This window comes from Tachyglossus aculeatus, chromosome 5 (genome assembly GCF_015852505.1).
Source record: "Tachyglossus aculeatus isolate mTacAcu1 chromosome 5, mTacAcu1.pri, whole genome shotgun sequence".
In the NCBI taxonomy this organism is placed as follows: domain Eukaryota; kingdom Metazoa; phylum Chordata; class Mammalia; order Monotremata; family Tachyglossidae; genus Tachyglossus; species Tachyglossus aculeatus.
Genome location: NC_052070.1, coordinates 18061432 through 18075849, shown reverse-complemented (window position 1 = coordinate 18075849; position 14418 = coordinate 18061432). Strand labels below are relative to the sequence as shown.

Here is a 14418-nt window from a genome sequence, read left to right as displayed (position 1 = left end):
GGAGCAGGGATTAGAATCCACGACCTCTGACGCAGTAAGCGCTCAATAAATACGATTGAATGAATGAATGAAGCTCTAGTCCGGCTCCGTCCACTGAGCCATGCTGCTTCATTCATTCATTCATTCAATCGTATTTATTGAGCGCTTACTGTGTGCGGAGAGCACTGTACTCAGCGCTTGGGAAGTACAAATTGGCAACATATAGAGACGGCCCCTACCCAACAGTGGGCTCAGTCTAGAAGGGGGAGACAGACAACAAAACATATTAACAAAATAGTAAAAATAGAATAGTACATACAAGTAAAATAGAGTAATAAATCTGCACAAACATATATACAGGTGCTGTGGGGAGGGGGAGGAGGGGAAGAGGAAGGAGGGGGCTCAGTCTGGGAAGGCCTCCTGGAGGAGGTGAGCTCTCAGAGAAGTGACTTGCCCAAAGTCACCCAGCTGACAGCAGAGCAGGGATTAGACTGTGAGCCCACTGTTGGGTAGGGACCGTCTCTATATGTTGCCAACTTGTACTTCCCAAGTGCTTAGTACAGTGCTCTGCACACAGTAAGCGCTCAATAAATACAATCGAATGAATGAAATTAGAACCCACGACCTCTGATGCAGGAAGCGCTCAATAAATACGATTGAACGAATGAATGAAGCTCAAGTCCGGGCTCTGTCCACTGAGCCACGCTGCTTCATTCATTCATTCAGTCGATCGTATTTATTGAGCGCTTACTGTGTGCACGGCACTGTACTCGGCGCTTGGGAAGTACAAGTCGGCGACATCTAGAGACGGCCTCTACCCATCAATCGATCAATCAATCAATCGATCGTATTTATTGAGCACTTACCCTGTGCAGAGCACTGTACTAAGCGCTTGGGAAATACAAGCTGGCAACATATAGAGACAGTCCCTACCCAACAGTGGGCTCACAATCAATCAATCAATCAATCGATCGCATTTATTGAGCGCTTACCGTGTGCAGAGCACTGTGCTAAGCGCTTGGGAAGTACAAGCTGGCAACATATAGAGACAGTCCCTACCCAACAGTGGGCTCACAATCAATCAATCAATCGATTGTATTTATTGAGCGCTTACCGTGTGCAGAGCACTGTACTAAGCGCTTGGGAAGTACAAGCTGGCAACATATCGAGACAGTCCCTACCGAACAGTGGGCTCACAATCAATCAATCGATCGTATTTATTAAGTGCTTACCGTGTGCAGAGCACTGTACTAAGCGCTTGGGAAGTACAAGCTGGCAACATATAGAGACAGTCCCTACCCAACAGTAGGCTCACAATCAATCAATCAATCGATCGTATTCACTGAGCACTTACCGTGTGCAGAGCACTGTACTAAGCGCTTGGGAAGTACAAGCTGGCAACATATAGAGACAGTCCCTACCCAACAGTGGGCTCACAATCAATCAATCAATCAATCGATCGTATTTATTGAGCGCTTACCGTGTGCAAAGCACTGTACTAAGCACTTGGGAAGTACAAGCTGGCAACATATCGAGACAGTCCCTACCCAACAGTGGGCTCACAATCAATCAATCAATCAATCGCATTTATTGAGCACTTACCATGTTTAGAGCACTGTACTAAGCGCTTGGGAAGAACAAGGTGGCAACATCTAGAGACAACAGCGGGCTCACAGTCTAGAAGGGGGAGCCGGATGACCCCGTGTCCGTGCCGGGCGGCTTTTAGACTGTGAGCCCACTGTTGGGTAGGGACCGTCTCTCTACGTTGCCAACTTGTACATCCCAAGCGCCCAGTCCAGTGCTCTGCACACAGTAGGCGCTCAATAAATCATCATCATCATCATCAATCGTATTTATTGAGCGCTTACTGTCTGCAGAGCACAGTACTGAGCGCTTGGGAAGTACAAGTTGGCAACATATAGAGACAGTCAATCAGTCAATCATATTTATTGAGCGCTTACTGTGTGCAGAGCACTGGACTGAAAGCTTGGGAAGTACAAGTTGGCAACATATAGAGACAGTCAATCAGTCAATCGTATTTATTGAGCGCTTACTGTGTGCAGAGCACTGTACTAAGCGCTTGGGAAGTACAAGCTGGCAACATATAGAGACAGTCCCTACCCAACAGTGGGCTCACAATCAATCAATCAATCAATCGCATTTATTGAGCGCTTACCGTGTGCAGAGCACTGTACTAAGCGCTTGGGAAGTACAAGCTGGCAACATATCGAGACAGTCCCTACCCAACAGTGGGCCACAATCAATCAATCAATCGATCGCATTTATTGAGCGCTTACCGTGTGCAGAGCACTGTACTAAGCGCTTGGGAAGTACAAGCTGGCAACATCTAGAGACAACAGCGGGCTCACAGTGTAGAAGGGGGAGCCGGATGACCCCGTGTCCGTGCCGGGCGGCTTTAAGACTGTGAGCCCACTGTTGGGTAGGGACCGTCTCTCTATGTTGCCAACTTGTACTTCCCAAGAGCTCAGTCCAGTGCTCTGCACACAGTAGGCGCTCAATACATCATCAATCGCATTTATTGAGCACTTACTGTGTGCAGAGCACTGGACTAAGCACTTGGGAAGTACAAGTTGGCAACATATAGAGACAGTCAATCAGTCAATCGTATTTATTGAGCGCTTACTGTGTGCAGAGCACTGTACTGAGCGCTTGGGAAGTACAAATTGGCAACATAGACAGTCCCTACCCAACAGTGGGTTCACAGTCTGAAGGGGGAGACAGAGAACAAAACCAAACATACTAACCAAATAAAATAAATACGATTGATCGATTAATTGATTGATTGTCTTAAGATAATCGTTCTCGGAGCGCAGCTCCTCCATCTCCCTGAGCAGCTCTTCCCTACCCAACAGTGGGCTCACAGTCTAAAGGGGGAGACCGAGAACAAAACCAAACATACTAACCAAATAAAATAAATACGATTGATTGATTGATTGATTGACTGATTGTCTTACCTTAAGATAATCGTTCTCGGAGCGCAGCTCCTCCATCTCCCTGAGCAGCTCTTCCCTACCCAACAGTGGGCTCCCAGTCTAAAGGGGGAGACAGACAACAAAACCAAACACACTAACCAAATCAAATAAATACGATTGATCGATTGATTGATTGATGGTCTTACCTTGAGATAATCGTTCTCGGAGCGCAGCTCCTCCAACCCCCTGAGCTGCTCTTCCCTACCCAACATCATCATCATCATCATCAATCGTATTTATTGAGCGCTTACTATGTGCAGAGCACTGTACTAAGTGCTTGGGAAGTACAAATTGGCAACATCTAGAGACAGTCCCTACCCAGCAGTGGGCTCACAGTCTAAAGGGGGAGACCGAGAACAAAACCAAACATACTAACCAAATCAAATAAATACGATTGATTGATTGATTGTCTTACCTTGAGATAATCGTTCTCGGAGCGCAGCTCCTCCAACTCCCTGAGCAGCTCTTCCCTACCCAACAGTGGGCTCACAGTCTAAAGGGGGAGACCGAGAACAAAACCAAACATACTAACCCAATAAAATAAATACAATTGATTGATTGACTGTCTTACCTTGAGATAATCGTTCTCGGAGCGCAGCTCCTCCATCTCCCTGAGCAGCTCTTCCCTACCCAACATCATCATCATCATCAATTGTATTTATTGAGCGCTTACTATGTGCAGAGCACTGTACTAAGCGCTTGGGAAGTACAAATTGGCAACATCTAGAGACAGTCCCTACCCAACAGTGGGCTCACAGTCTAAAGGGCGAGACCGAGAACAAAACCAAACACACTAACCAAATAAAATAAATACGATTGATTGATTGATTGATTGTTTTACCTTAAGATAATCGTTCTCGGAGCGCAGCTCCTCCATCCCCCTGAGCAGCTCTTCCCTACCCAACATCATCATCATCATCAATTGTATTTATTGAGTGCTTACTGTGTGCAGAGCACTGTACTAAGCGCTTGGGAAGTACAAATTGGCAACATCTAGAGACAGTCCCTACCCAACAGTGGGCTCACAGTCTAAAGGGGGAGACTGAAAACAAAACCAAACATACTAACCCAATCAAATAAATACGATTGATTGATTGATTGATTGACTGTCTTACCTTGAGATAATCGTTCTCGGAGCGCAGCTCCTCCATCTCCCTGAGCAGCTGTTCCCTACCCAACAGTGGGCTCACAGTCTAAAGGGGGAGACCGAGAACAAAACCAAACATACTAACCAAATCAAATAAATACGACTGATCGATTGATTGTCTTACCTTGAGATAATCGTTCTTGGAGCGCAGCTCCTCCATCTCCGTGAGCAGCTCTTCCCTACCCAACATCATCATCAATCGTATTTATTGAGCGCTTACTATGTGCAGAGCACTGTACTAAGCGCTTGGGAAGTACAAATTGGCAACATCTAGAGACAGTCCCTACCCAACAGTGGGCTCCCAGTCTAAAGGGGGAGACAGACAACAAAACCAAACATACTAACCAAGTAAAATAAATACGATTGATCGATTGATTGACTGATTATCTTACCTTAAGATAATCGTTCTCGGAGCGCAGCTCCTCCATCTCCCTGAGCAGCTGTTCCCTACCCAACAGTGGGCTCACAGTCTAAAGGGGGAGACCGAGAACAAAACCAAACATACTAACCCAATAAAATAAATACAATTGATTGATTGATTGATTGACTGTCTTACCTTGAGATAATCGTTCTCGGAGCGCAGCTCCTCCATCTCCCTGAGCAGCTCTTCCCTACCCAACATCATCATCATCATCAATCGTATTTATTGAGCGCTTACTATGTGCAGAGCACTGTACTAAGCGCTTGGGAAGTACAAATTGGCAACATCTAGAGACAGTCCCTACCCAACAGTGGGCTCCCAGTCTAAAGGGGGAGACCGAGAACAAAACCAAACACACTAACCAAATAAAATAAATACGATTGATTGATTGATTGATTGTTTTACCTTAAGATAATCGTTCTTGGAGCGCAGCTCCTCCATCCCCCTGAGCAGCTCTTCCCTACCCAACATCATCATCATCATCAATCGTATTTATTGAGCGCTTACTATGTGCAGAGCACTGTATTAAACGCTTGGGAAGTACAAACTGGCAACATCTAGAGACAGTCCCTACCCAACAGTGGGCTCCCAGTCTAAAGGGGGAGACAGACAACAAAACCAAACATACTAACCGAATCAAATATGATTGATCGATTGATTGATTGATGGTCTTACCTTGAGATAATCGTTCTTGGAGCGCAGCTCCTCCATCCCCCTGAGCAGCTCTTCCCTACCCAACATCATCATCATCATCAATTGTATTTATTGAGCGCTTACTGTGTGCAGAGCACCGTACTAAGCGCTTGGGAAGTACAAATTGGCAACATCTAGAGACAGTCCCTACCCAACAGTGGGCTCCCAGTCTAAAGGGGGAGACAGACAACAAAACCAAACATACTAACCAAATAAAATAAATACGATTGATCGATTGATTGATTGACGGTCTTATCTTAAGATAATCGTTCTCGGAGCGCAGCTCCTCCATCTCCCTGAGCAGCTCTTCCCTACCCAACAGTGGGCTCACAGTCTAAAGGGGGAGACTGAGAACAAAACCAAACATACTAACCAAATCAAATAAATACGGCTGATCGATTGATTGTCTTACCTTGAGATAATCGTTCTTGGAGCGCAGCTCCTCCATCTCCCTGAGCAGCTCTTCCCTACCCAACATCATCATCAATCGTATTTATTGAGCGCTTACTATGTGCAGAGCACTGTACTAAGCGCTTGGGAAGTACAAATTGGCAACATCTAGAGACAGTCCCTACCCAACAGTGGGCTCCCAGTCTAAAGGGGGAGACAGACAACAAAACCAAACATACTAACCAAATCAAATAAATACGATTGATTGATTGATTGATTGATGTTTTACCTTAAGATAATCGTTCTCGGAGCGCAGCTCCTCCAACTCCCTGAGCACCTCTTCCCTACCCAACATCATCATCATCATCAATTGTATTTATTGAGCGCTTACTGTGTGCAGAGCACCGTACTAAGCGCTTGGGAAGTACAAATTGGCAACATCTAGAGACAGTCCCCACCCAACAGTGGGCTCCCAGTCTAAAGGGGGAGACAGACAACAAAACCAAACATACTAACCCAATCAAATACGATTGATTGATTGATTGATTGATGGTCTTACCTTAAGATAATCGTTCTCGGAGCACAGCTCCTCCAACTCCCTGAGCACCTCTTCCCTACCCAACATCATCATCATCATCAATTGTATTTATTGAGCGCTTACTGTGTGCAGAGCACCGTACTAAGCGCTTGGGAAGTACAAATTGGCAACATCTAGAGACAGTCCCCACCCAACAGTGGGCTCCCAGTCTAAAGGGGGAGACAGACAACAAAACCAAACATACTAACCAAATCAAATACGATTGATTGATGGATTGATTGATGGTCTTACCTTGAGATAATCGTTCTCGGAGCGCAGCTCCTCCACCTCCCTGAGCAGCTCTTCCCTACCCAACAGTGGGCTCCCAGTCTAAAGGGGGAGACAGACAACAAAACCAAACATACTAACCCAATCAAATACGATTGATTGATTGATTGATTGATTGATGGTCTAACCTTGAGATAATCGTTCTCGGAACGCAGCTCCTCCATCTCCCTGAGCAGCTCTTCCCTACCCAACATCATCATCATCATCAATCGTATTTATTGAGCGCGTACTATGTGCAGAGCACCGTACTAAGCGCTTGGGAAGTACAAATTGGCAACATCTAGAGACAGTCCCTACCCAACAGTGGGCTCACAGTCTAAAGGGGGAGACAGACAACAAAACCAAACATACTAACCCAATCAAATACGATTGATTGATTGATTGATTGATGGTCTTACCTTAAGATAATCGTTCTCGGAGCGCAGCTCCTCCACCTCCCTGAGCAGCTGTTCCCTACCCAACAGTGGGCTCACAGTCTAAAGGGGGAGACCGGGAACAAAACCAAACATACTAACCCAATCAAATACGATTGATTGATTGATTGATTGATGGTCCTACCTTGAGATAATCGTTCTCGGAGCGCAGCTCCTCCATCTCCCTGAGCAGCTCTTCCCTACCCAACAGTGGGCTCCCAGTCTAAAGGGGGAGACCGGGAACAAAACCAAACATACTAACCCAATCAAATACGATTGATCGATTGATTGATTGATGGTCTTACCTTGAGATAATCGTTCTCGGAGCGCAGCTCCTCCATCTCCCTGAGCAGCTCTTCGTCGTCGTCGTCGTCGTGGGCCTCATCTCGGCGGTCGGGGCGGGCGCGGGTCCCGGGGGTCCGCTCGGAGGGGCCGTCCGACACGTCCGAGCTGCTGTCGGTCAGCGGCGGGAGGGGGGGGGGCCGGGGCCGGGGAAGGGGCCGGGGAAGGGGCCGGGGCCGGGGCCGGGCGGGCCGGCAAGACCCCCCGGCCGGCCGCTCTCCGGGAGGGGGCTGCGGCGGGGGCCGCGGGCGGGGGTCTCCCGGCCCTGCGGACGGACGGCGCGGCCCTGGCTGCCCCGCCCGCCCCCGCCGGCCTGTCCTTGGGCCCCGGGCGGGGGCCCGTGCGGGCCGTGCGGGCCGTGCGGGCCGTGGCGGCGGCGGCGGCGGCGGGGGGCCCCGGGAGCCCCCTGGCCGTGGGCGCGGGTCTGGCCGGGGACGGGGCGCGCTGCGGACGCTTCCTCGGCGGCGGCGGCGGGGGGCCGGCATCAGCGCCCGCCTCCATGGGGACGCGACACGCACACCCGCTCCTCCTCCGGAGGCGGCGTTGCCGTTGTGGTTGCGGGTCTCCCCGCGGGCTTTCTCATCCCGCCCGCCCGGCTGCGGACACACACACACACACACACGCCCGGCCCGGCCCGGCCCGCAGCGGGGAGCGCAGGCCCCGCCTCTCCCCGCACCGACACGCCCCCCCCCGACGGACACGCCCCCCGACGGACACGCCTCCCGGACGGACAGGCCCCCTGGCGGACGAGGCCCCCCCCCCCCCCAGGTGGACACGTTCCCAGACGGACACGCCCCCCCAGACGGACACGCCCCCCGACGGACACGCCCCCCCCAGACGGACAGGCCCCCTGGCGGACGAGCCCCCCCCCCCAGGTGGACACGTTCCCAGACGGACACGCCCCCCCGACGGACACGCCCCCCGACGGACACGCCCCTCCAGACGGACACGCCCCCCGACGGACACGCCTCCCGGACGAACAGGCCCCCTGGCGGACGAGCCCCCCCCCCCCCAGGTGGACAGGTTCCCAGACGGACACGCCCCCCCAGACGGACACTCCCCCCGACGGACACGCCCCCTCCAGGCGGACACGCCCCCCCCGACGGGCACGCCTCCCGGACGGACAGGCCCCCTGGCGGACCAGCCCCCCCCCAGGTGGACACGTTCCCAGACGGACACGCCCCCCAGACGGACACGCCCCCAGACGGACACGCCCCTCCAGGCGGACACGCCCCCCGACGGACACGCCCCCCCGACGGACACGCCTCCCGGACGGACAGGCCCCCTGGCGGACGAGCCCCCCCCCCCAGGTGGACACGTTCCCAGACGGACACGCCCCCCAGACGGACACGGCCCCCCGGCGGACACGCCCCGCCGACGGACACGCCCCCCGACGGACACGCCGCCCGGACGGACACGCCCCCCCCGACGGACACGCCTTCCGGACGGACAAGCCCTCTGGCGGACGAGGCCCCCCCCCCCCCAGGTGGACACGTTCCCAGACGGACACGCCCTCCCCGACGGACACGACCCCCCGACGGACACGCCCCTATAGACGGACACGCCCCTATAGACGGACACGCCCCCCCGACGGACACGCCTCCCGGACGGACAGGCCCCCTGGCGGACGAGGCCCCCCCTCCAGGTGGACACGTTCCCAGACGGACACGCCCCCCCCGACGGTCACGACCCCCCGACGGACACGCCCCTCCAGACGGACACGCCCCCCGACGGACACGCCCCCCCCCAGACGGACAGGCCCCCTGGCGGACGAGCCCCCCCCCAGGTGGACACGTTCCCAGACGGACACGCCCCCCCGACGGACACGCCCCCCGACGGACACGCCCCTCCCGACGGACACGCCCCCCCGACGGACACGCCTCCCGGACGGACAGGCCCCCTGGCGGACGAGCCCCCCCCCCCCCCCGGTGGACACGTTCCCAGACGGACACGCCCCCCCAGACGGACACGACCCCCCGACGGACACGCCCCTCCAGGCGGACACGCCCCCCGACGGACACGCCCCCCGACGGACACGCCCCCCCGACGGACACGCCTCCCGGACGGACACGGTCTCAGACGGACACGCCCCCCTGCAGACGGACACGCCCCTCCAGACGGACACGCCCCTCCAGACGGACACGCTCCTGCCGGACACGCCCCCCCGACGGCAAAGCCTCCCAGCCGGACACGCCCCCCCGACGGACACGCCCCCCCGACGGACACGGTCTCAGACGGACACGCCCCCCTGCAGACGGGCACGCCCCTCCAGACGGACTCGCCCCCCAGTCGGCAACGCCTCCCAAACGGACATCATCATCATCAGTCGTATTTATTGAGCGCTTACTATGTACAGAGGCACTGTGCTAAGCGCTTGGGAAGTACAAATTGGCAACATATAGAGACAGTCCCTACCCACCAGTGGGCTCACAGTCTAAAAGAATAATAATGAAGCATTTATTAAGCGCTTACTATGCGCAAAGCACTGTTCTGAGCCCTGGGGAGGTTACAAGGTGATTCAGGTTGTCCCACGGGGGGCTCACAGTCTTTATCCCCATTTTACAGTTGAGGGAACTGAGGCCCAGAGAAGGGAAGTGACTTGCCCAAAGTCACACAGCTGACAGGTGGCGGAGCTGGGATTCGAACCCATGACCTCTGACTCCAAAGCCTGGGCTCTTTCCACTGAGCCGCGCTGGACATGCCCCCAAGAAGGACACGGCCCCCCGACGGACACGCCCCCCCCGACGGCAACGCCTCCCAGACGGACACGCCCCCCCCCCTCGCGGACACTCTCCCAGACGGACACGCCCCCACCAGAGGACACGCTCCAGACAGACACGCCCCCCAGACGGACACGCCCCCCCCGGCGGACTCGCCCCCCAGACGGTCACACCTCCCCCAGACGGGCGCGCCCACTGGAAGACACGCCTCCCAGATGGACCCGCCCCCTGGCAGACGGACACACCTCCCAGATGGACAGGCCCCCTGGAGGACGTGACCCCCAGGTGGACACGTTCCCAGACGGACACGCCCCCCCCGACGGACACGCCCCCCCCGACGGACACGCCCCCCGACGGACGTGACCCCCCAGACGGACACGCCCCCAGACGGACGTGCCCCCCCGACGGACACGCCCCCCCGACGGACACGGTCTCAGACGGACATGCCCCCCTCCAGACGGACACGTTCGACGGACACGCCCCCCCCAGACGGCAACGCCTCCCAGACGGACATGCCCCCCAGACGGACACGCCCCCCCCAGGGGGAAACGACCCCCCAGACGGACACGTCCCCCAGACGGACACGCCCCCCCAGGGGGACACGATCCCCCAGACGGACACGTCCCCCAGACGGACCTGTCCCCCCCGACGGACACGCCCCCACCAGACGGCAAAGCCTCCCAGACGGACATGCCCCCCCAGACGGACACGCCTCCCTCGACGGACACGGTCTCAGATGGACACGCCTCCCCCGACGGACACAGTCTCAGACTGACACGCCCCCCCAGACGGCAACGCCTCCCAGATGGACACGCCCCCCCCAGACGGACACGACCCCCCAGACGGACACGTCCCCCAGATGGACACGCCCCCCCAGACGGACACGTCCCCCAGACGGACCTGTCCCCCCGACGGACACGCCCCCCCCAGACGGCAAAGCCTCCCAGACGGACATGCCCCCCCAGACGGACACGCCTCCCCCGACGGACACAGTCTCAGAGGGACACGCCCCCCCAGACGGCAACGCCTCCCAGACCGACATGCCCCCCAGGCGGACACGCCCCTCCAGACGGACACGCCTCCCAAACGGACAGGCCCCCAAGACGAACACGGCCCCCCGACGGACACGCCCCCCGACGGCAACACCTCCCAGAGGGACACGCCCCCCAGACGGCAACGCCTCCCAGATGGATACGCCCCCAGATGGACACGCCTCCCAGATGGACACGCCCCCCAGAAGGACAGGCCCCCCCCACCCCCGACGGACACTCCCCCAGACAGACACCCCCCCAAGATAGGTACACCCCCAGACGGACACACTCCCAGATAGACATGGCCCAGATGGACACGGCCCCCCGACGGACACGCCCCCCCGACGGCAACACCTCCCAGAGGGACACGCCCCCCAGACGGCAACGCCCCCCCGACGGCAACACCTCCCATACGGACACGCCCCAGATGGACACGCCTCCCAGATGGATACGCCCCCCCAGAAGGACAGGCCCCCCCCACCCCCGACGGACACTCCCCCAGACAGACACCCCCCCCCAAGATATGCACACCCCCAGACGGACACACTCCCAGACAGACATGGCCCAGATGGACACGACCCCCAGACGGCCCCTTACCCAGATGGACCCGCCCCTTGACGGACACTCCCCCAGACGGACAGACCCCAGACGGGCACGCCCCCAGAAAGACGCACCTCCCAGATGGATACCCCCCCCCCCGAATGACAGGCCCCCCAGAAGTACACTCACTCATTCATTCATTCAATTGTATTTATTGAGCACTTAATGTGTGCAGAGCACTGTACTAAGCGCTTGGGAAGTACTAGCTGGCAACATATAGAGACGGTCCCTACCCAACAGCGGGCTCACAGTCTAGAAGGGGGAGACAGACAGCAAAACCAAACGTATTAACAAAATAAAATAAATAGAATAGTAAATATGTACAAGTAAAATAGAGTAATAAATCTGTACAAACATATATACAGGTGCTGTGGGGAGGGGAAGGAGGTAAGGCGGGAGGGAGGGGGAGAGGGAGGAGGGGGAGATGAAGGATGGGGCTCAGTCTGGGAAGGACTCCTGGAGGAGGTGAGCTCTCAGACACTCCCCACATACAGCAACGCCTCCCAGATGGACACGCACCCCCAGAAGGACACTTTTTAGACTGTGAGCCCACTGTTGAGTAGGGACTGTCTCTATATGTTGCCAACTTGTACTTCCCAAGCGCTTAGTACAGTGCTCTGCACACAGTAAGCGCTCAATAAATACGATTGATTGATTGATTGACATGCCCCCCGTACGGCAACACCTTCCAAATGGCTGCGCCCCCCCCAACAGCCTCATCCCCAAGCAACACTCTCCCCAACCCCCAGGCGACCACGCCCCCCCAGACGGCCACGGCTCCCCATACAGTAGTAATAATAATAATGATGACGATGGTATTTGTTAAACGCTTACTATGTGCGAAGTACTGTTCTAAGCACTGCGGGGTGTGGGGGACAAGGTGAACAGGTTGTCCCACTTAGGGCTCACAGTCTTTATCCCCATCTAACAGATGAGGCGCAGAGAAGTGAAGTGACTTGCCCAAGGTCACACTGCGGTTACGTGGTTGAGTCGGAATTAGAACCCACGACCTCTCACTCCCAAGCCCGTGCTCTTTCCACTGAGCCAGACTGCCCCCCAGACGGCCATGCCCCCAGTCAGCTAAGCCCCCAGGAAACCACACCCCCAGATGGCTATGCCCCCCAGGTGGCCCCGTCCCAGACAGCCCCGCACCCGATTTATTCATTCAACATAGTCAATCGTATTTATTAAGTGCTTACTATGTGCAGAGCGCTGTATTAAGCGCTTTGGAAAGTACGCTATTTTCTTGTATTGATTGTTGTATTTATATTGATGTCTATTTGTATCCGTGTCTGCCTCCCCACCTCTACACCGTGAGCTCATTTTGGGCAGGGAGGGTCTCTATTGTTGTATTGTTCTTTCCCAAGCGCTTAGTACAGTGCTCAAAAACTACGATTGAACATTGTTCTTTCCCAAGCTTTTAGTACAGTGCTCTGCACATAGTAAATGCAATTGAATACAATACAGCAATAAAGTGACAGTCCCTGCCCACAGGAAGCTCACCTTCTAGAGGTGGGGGAGATAGATATCACCTCAAATAAACAGACATCAATAGAAATAAATAAAATGACAGATATAGACATAAGGGCTGTGGGACTGGGAGAGGAGGGAAGAGCAAAGGGAGCGACTCAGGGTGATGCAGAAGGGAGTGGGAGAGGAGGAAAAGTGGAGCTTAGTCTGGGAAGGCCTCTGGGAGGAAATGGGCCTTCAGTAAGGCTTTGAGGAGGGAGGGTGTTCCTGGCCAAAGGTAGGATAATGATGATGATGATGATGATGGCATTTATTAAGCACTTACTATGTGCAAAGCACTGTTCTAAGCGCTGGATGTGGGCGAGGGGGTCGGCGGCCAGTCAGGCGAGATGGAGGAACAGTGCAAAGGTTAGCACCGGAGGAGCCAAGTGTGTGCGCTGGGTTGTAGAAGGAGAGAAGGTTGTAGAAGGAGAGAAGCCAGGTGAGCTAGGAGGGGATAAGGTGATGGAGTTAAGGGCCCCCAGCCAGCCCCCTAACGGGCCCCTCCGGGGTGCCAGGCCATGGCACGGGGCTTTGGCTCCCTGGCAGTTGGCTTTGGCTCCCTCCTACCTCACCTCCCTTCTCTCCTTCTACAGCCCACCCCGCACCCTCCGCTCCTCCACCGCTGATCTCCTCACCGTACCTCGCTCTCGCCTGTCCCGCCATCGACCCCCGGCCCACGTCATCCCCCCGGGCCTGGAATGCCCTCCCTCTGCCCATCTGCCAAGCTAGCTCTCTTCCTCCCTTCAAGGCCCTGCTGAGAGCTCACCTCCTCCAGGAGGCCTTCCCAGACTGAGCCCCTTCCTTCCTCTCCCCCTCGTCCCCCTCTCCATCCCCCCATCTTACCTCCTTCCCTTCCCCACAGCACCTGTATATATGTATATATGTTTGTACATATTTTTTTTACTCTATTTATTTATTTTATTTGTACATATCTATTCTATTTATTTTATTTTGTTAGTATGTTTGGTTTTGTTCTCTGTCTCCCCCTTTTAGACTGTGAGCCCACTGTTGGGTAGGGACTGTCTCTATATGTTGCCAATTTGTACTTCCCAAGCGCTTAGTACAGTGCTCTGCACATAGTAAGCGCTCAATAAATACGATTGATGATGATGATGATGATGGCAGTTATTTTCCACCATAGAATCTCCCAGAACAAAGTAATGCCAGAATTCGGGCCATGGTGTAGTGGATAGATTCATTCATTCAATTGTATTTATTGAGTGCTTACTGTGTGCAGAGCACCATACTAAGTGCTTGGGAAGTAAAAGTCGGCAACATATAGAGACGGTCCCTACTCAAACAATGGGCTCAC

The 14418-nt window shown here is 55.1% G+C and overlaps 2 protein-coding genes across 2 annotated transcripts in view; one reads left to right on the top strand and one right to left on the bottom strand.

Annotated features, from left to right (window-relative positions):
- Positions 1-7290, bottom strand: part of MTCL1 (microtubule crosslinking factor 1) — a 187134-nt gene extending 179844 nt beyond the window's left edge. Inside the window, 1 exon segment of the mRNA XM_038746495.1 lies at positions 7207-7290. Within this exon segment, the coding sequence (XP_038602423.1) occupies positions 7207-7242 (36 nt within the window). The 5' untranslated portion in view covers positions 7243-7290.
- A 452-nt stretch (positions 7291-7742) lies between these two features.
- LOC119928745 (basic proline-rich protein-like) lies at positions 7743-10738 on the top strand. The gene is made up of 3 exons (XM_038747261.1): positions 7743-8729; positions 8817-9535; positions 10042-10738. The coding sequence occupies exons 1-3, from the start codon at positions 7743-7745 to the stop codon at positions 10736-10738; spliced, it is 2403 nt and encodes an 800-aa protein (XP_038603189.1).
- The last annotated feature ends 3680 nt before the right edge of the window (positions 10739-14418 follow it).

What these genes read in the sequence shown, in the direction of transcription:
- LOC119928745 (XM_038747261.1), top strand. Translation starts at nt 7,743, where the DNA reads ATGGGGACGCGACACGCACACCCGCTCCTCCTCCGGAGGCGGCGTTGC. An exon ending in CGAGGCCCCCCCCCCCCCAG is followed by an intron (nt 8,730 to 8,816) that starts GTGGACACGTTC and finishes ACGCCCCTATAG; the next exon opens with ACGGACACGCCCCCCCGACG. An exon ending in ACGGACTCGCCCCCCAGTCG is followed by an intron (nt 9,536 to 10,041) that starts GCAACGCCTCCC and finishes ACACTCTCCCAG; the next exon opens with ACGGACACGCCCCCACCAGA.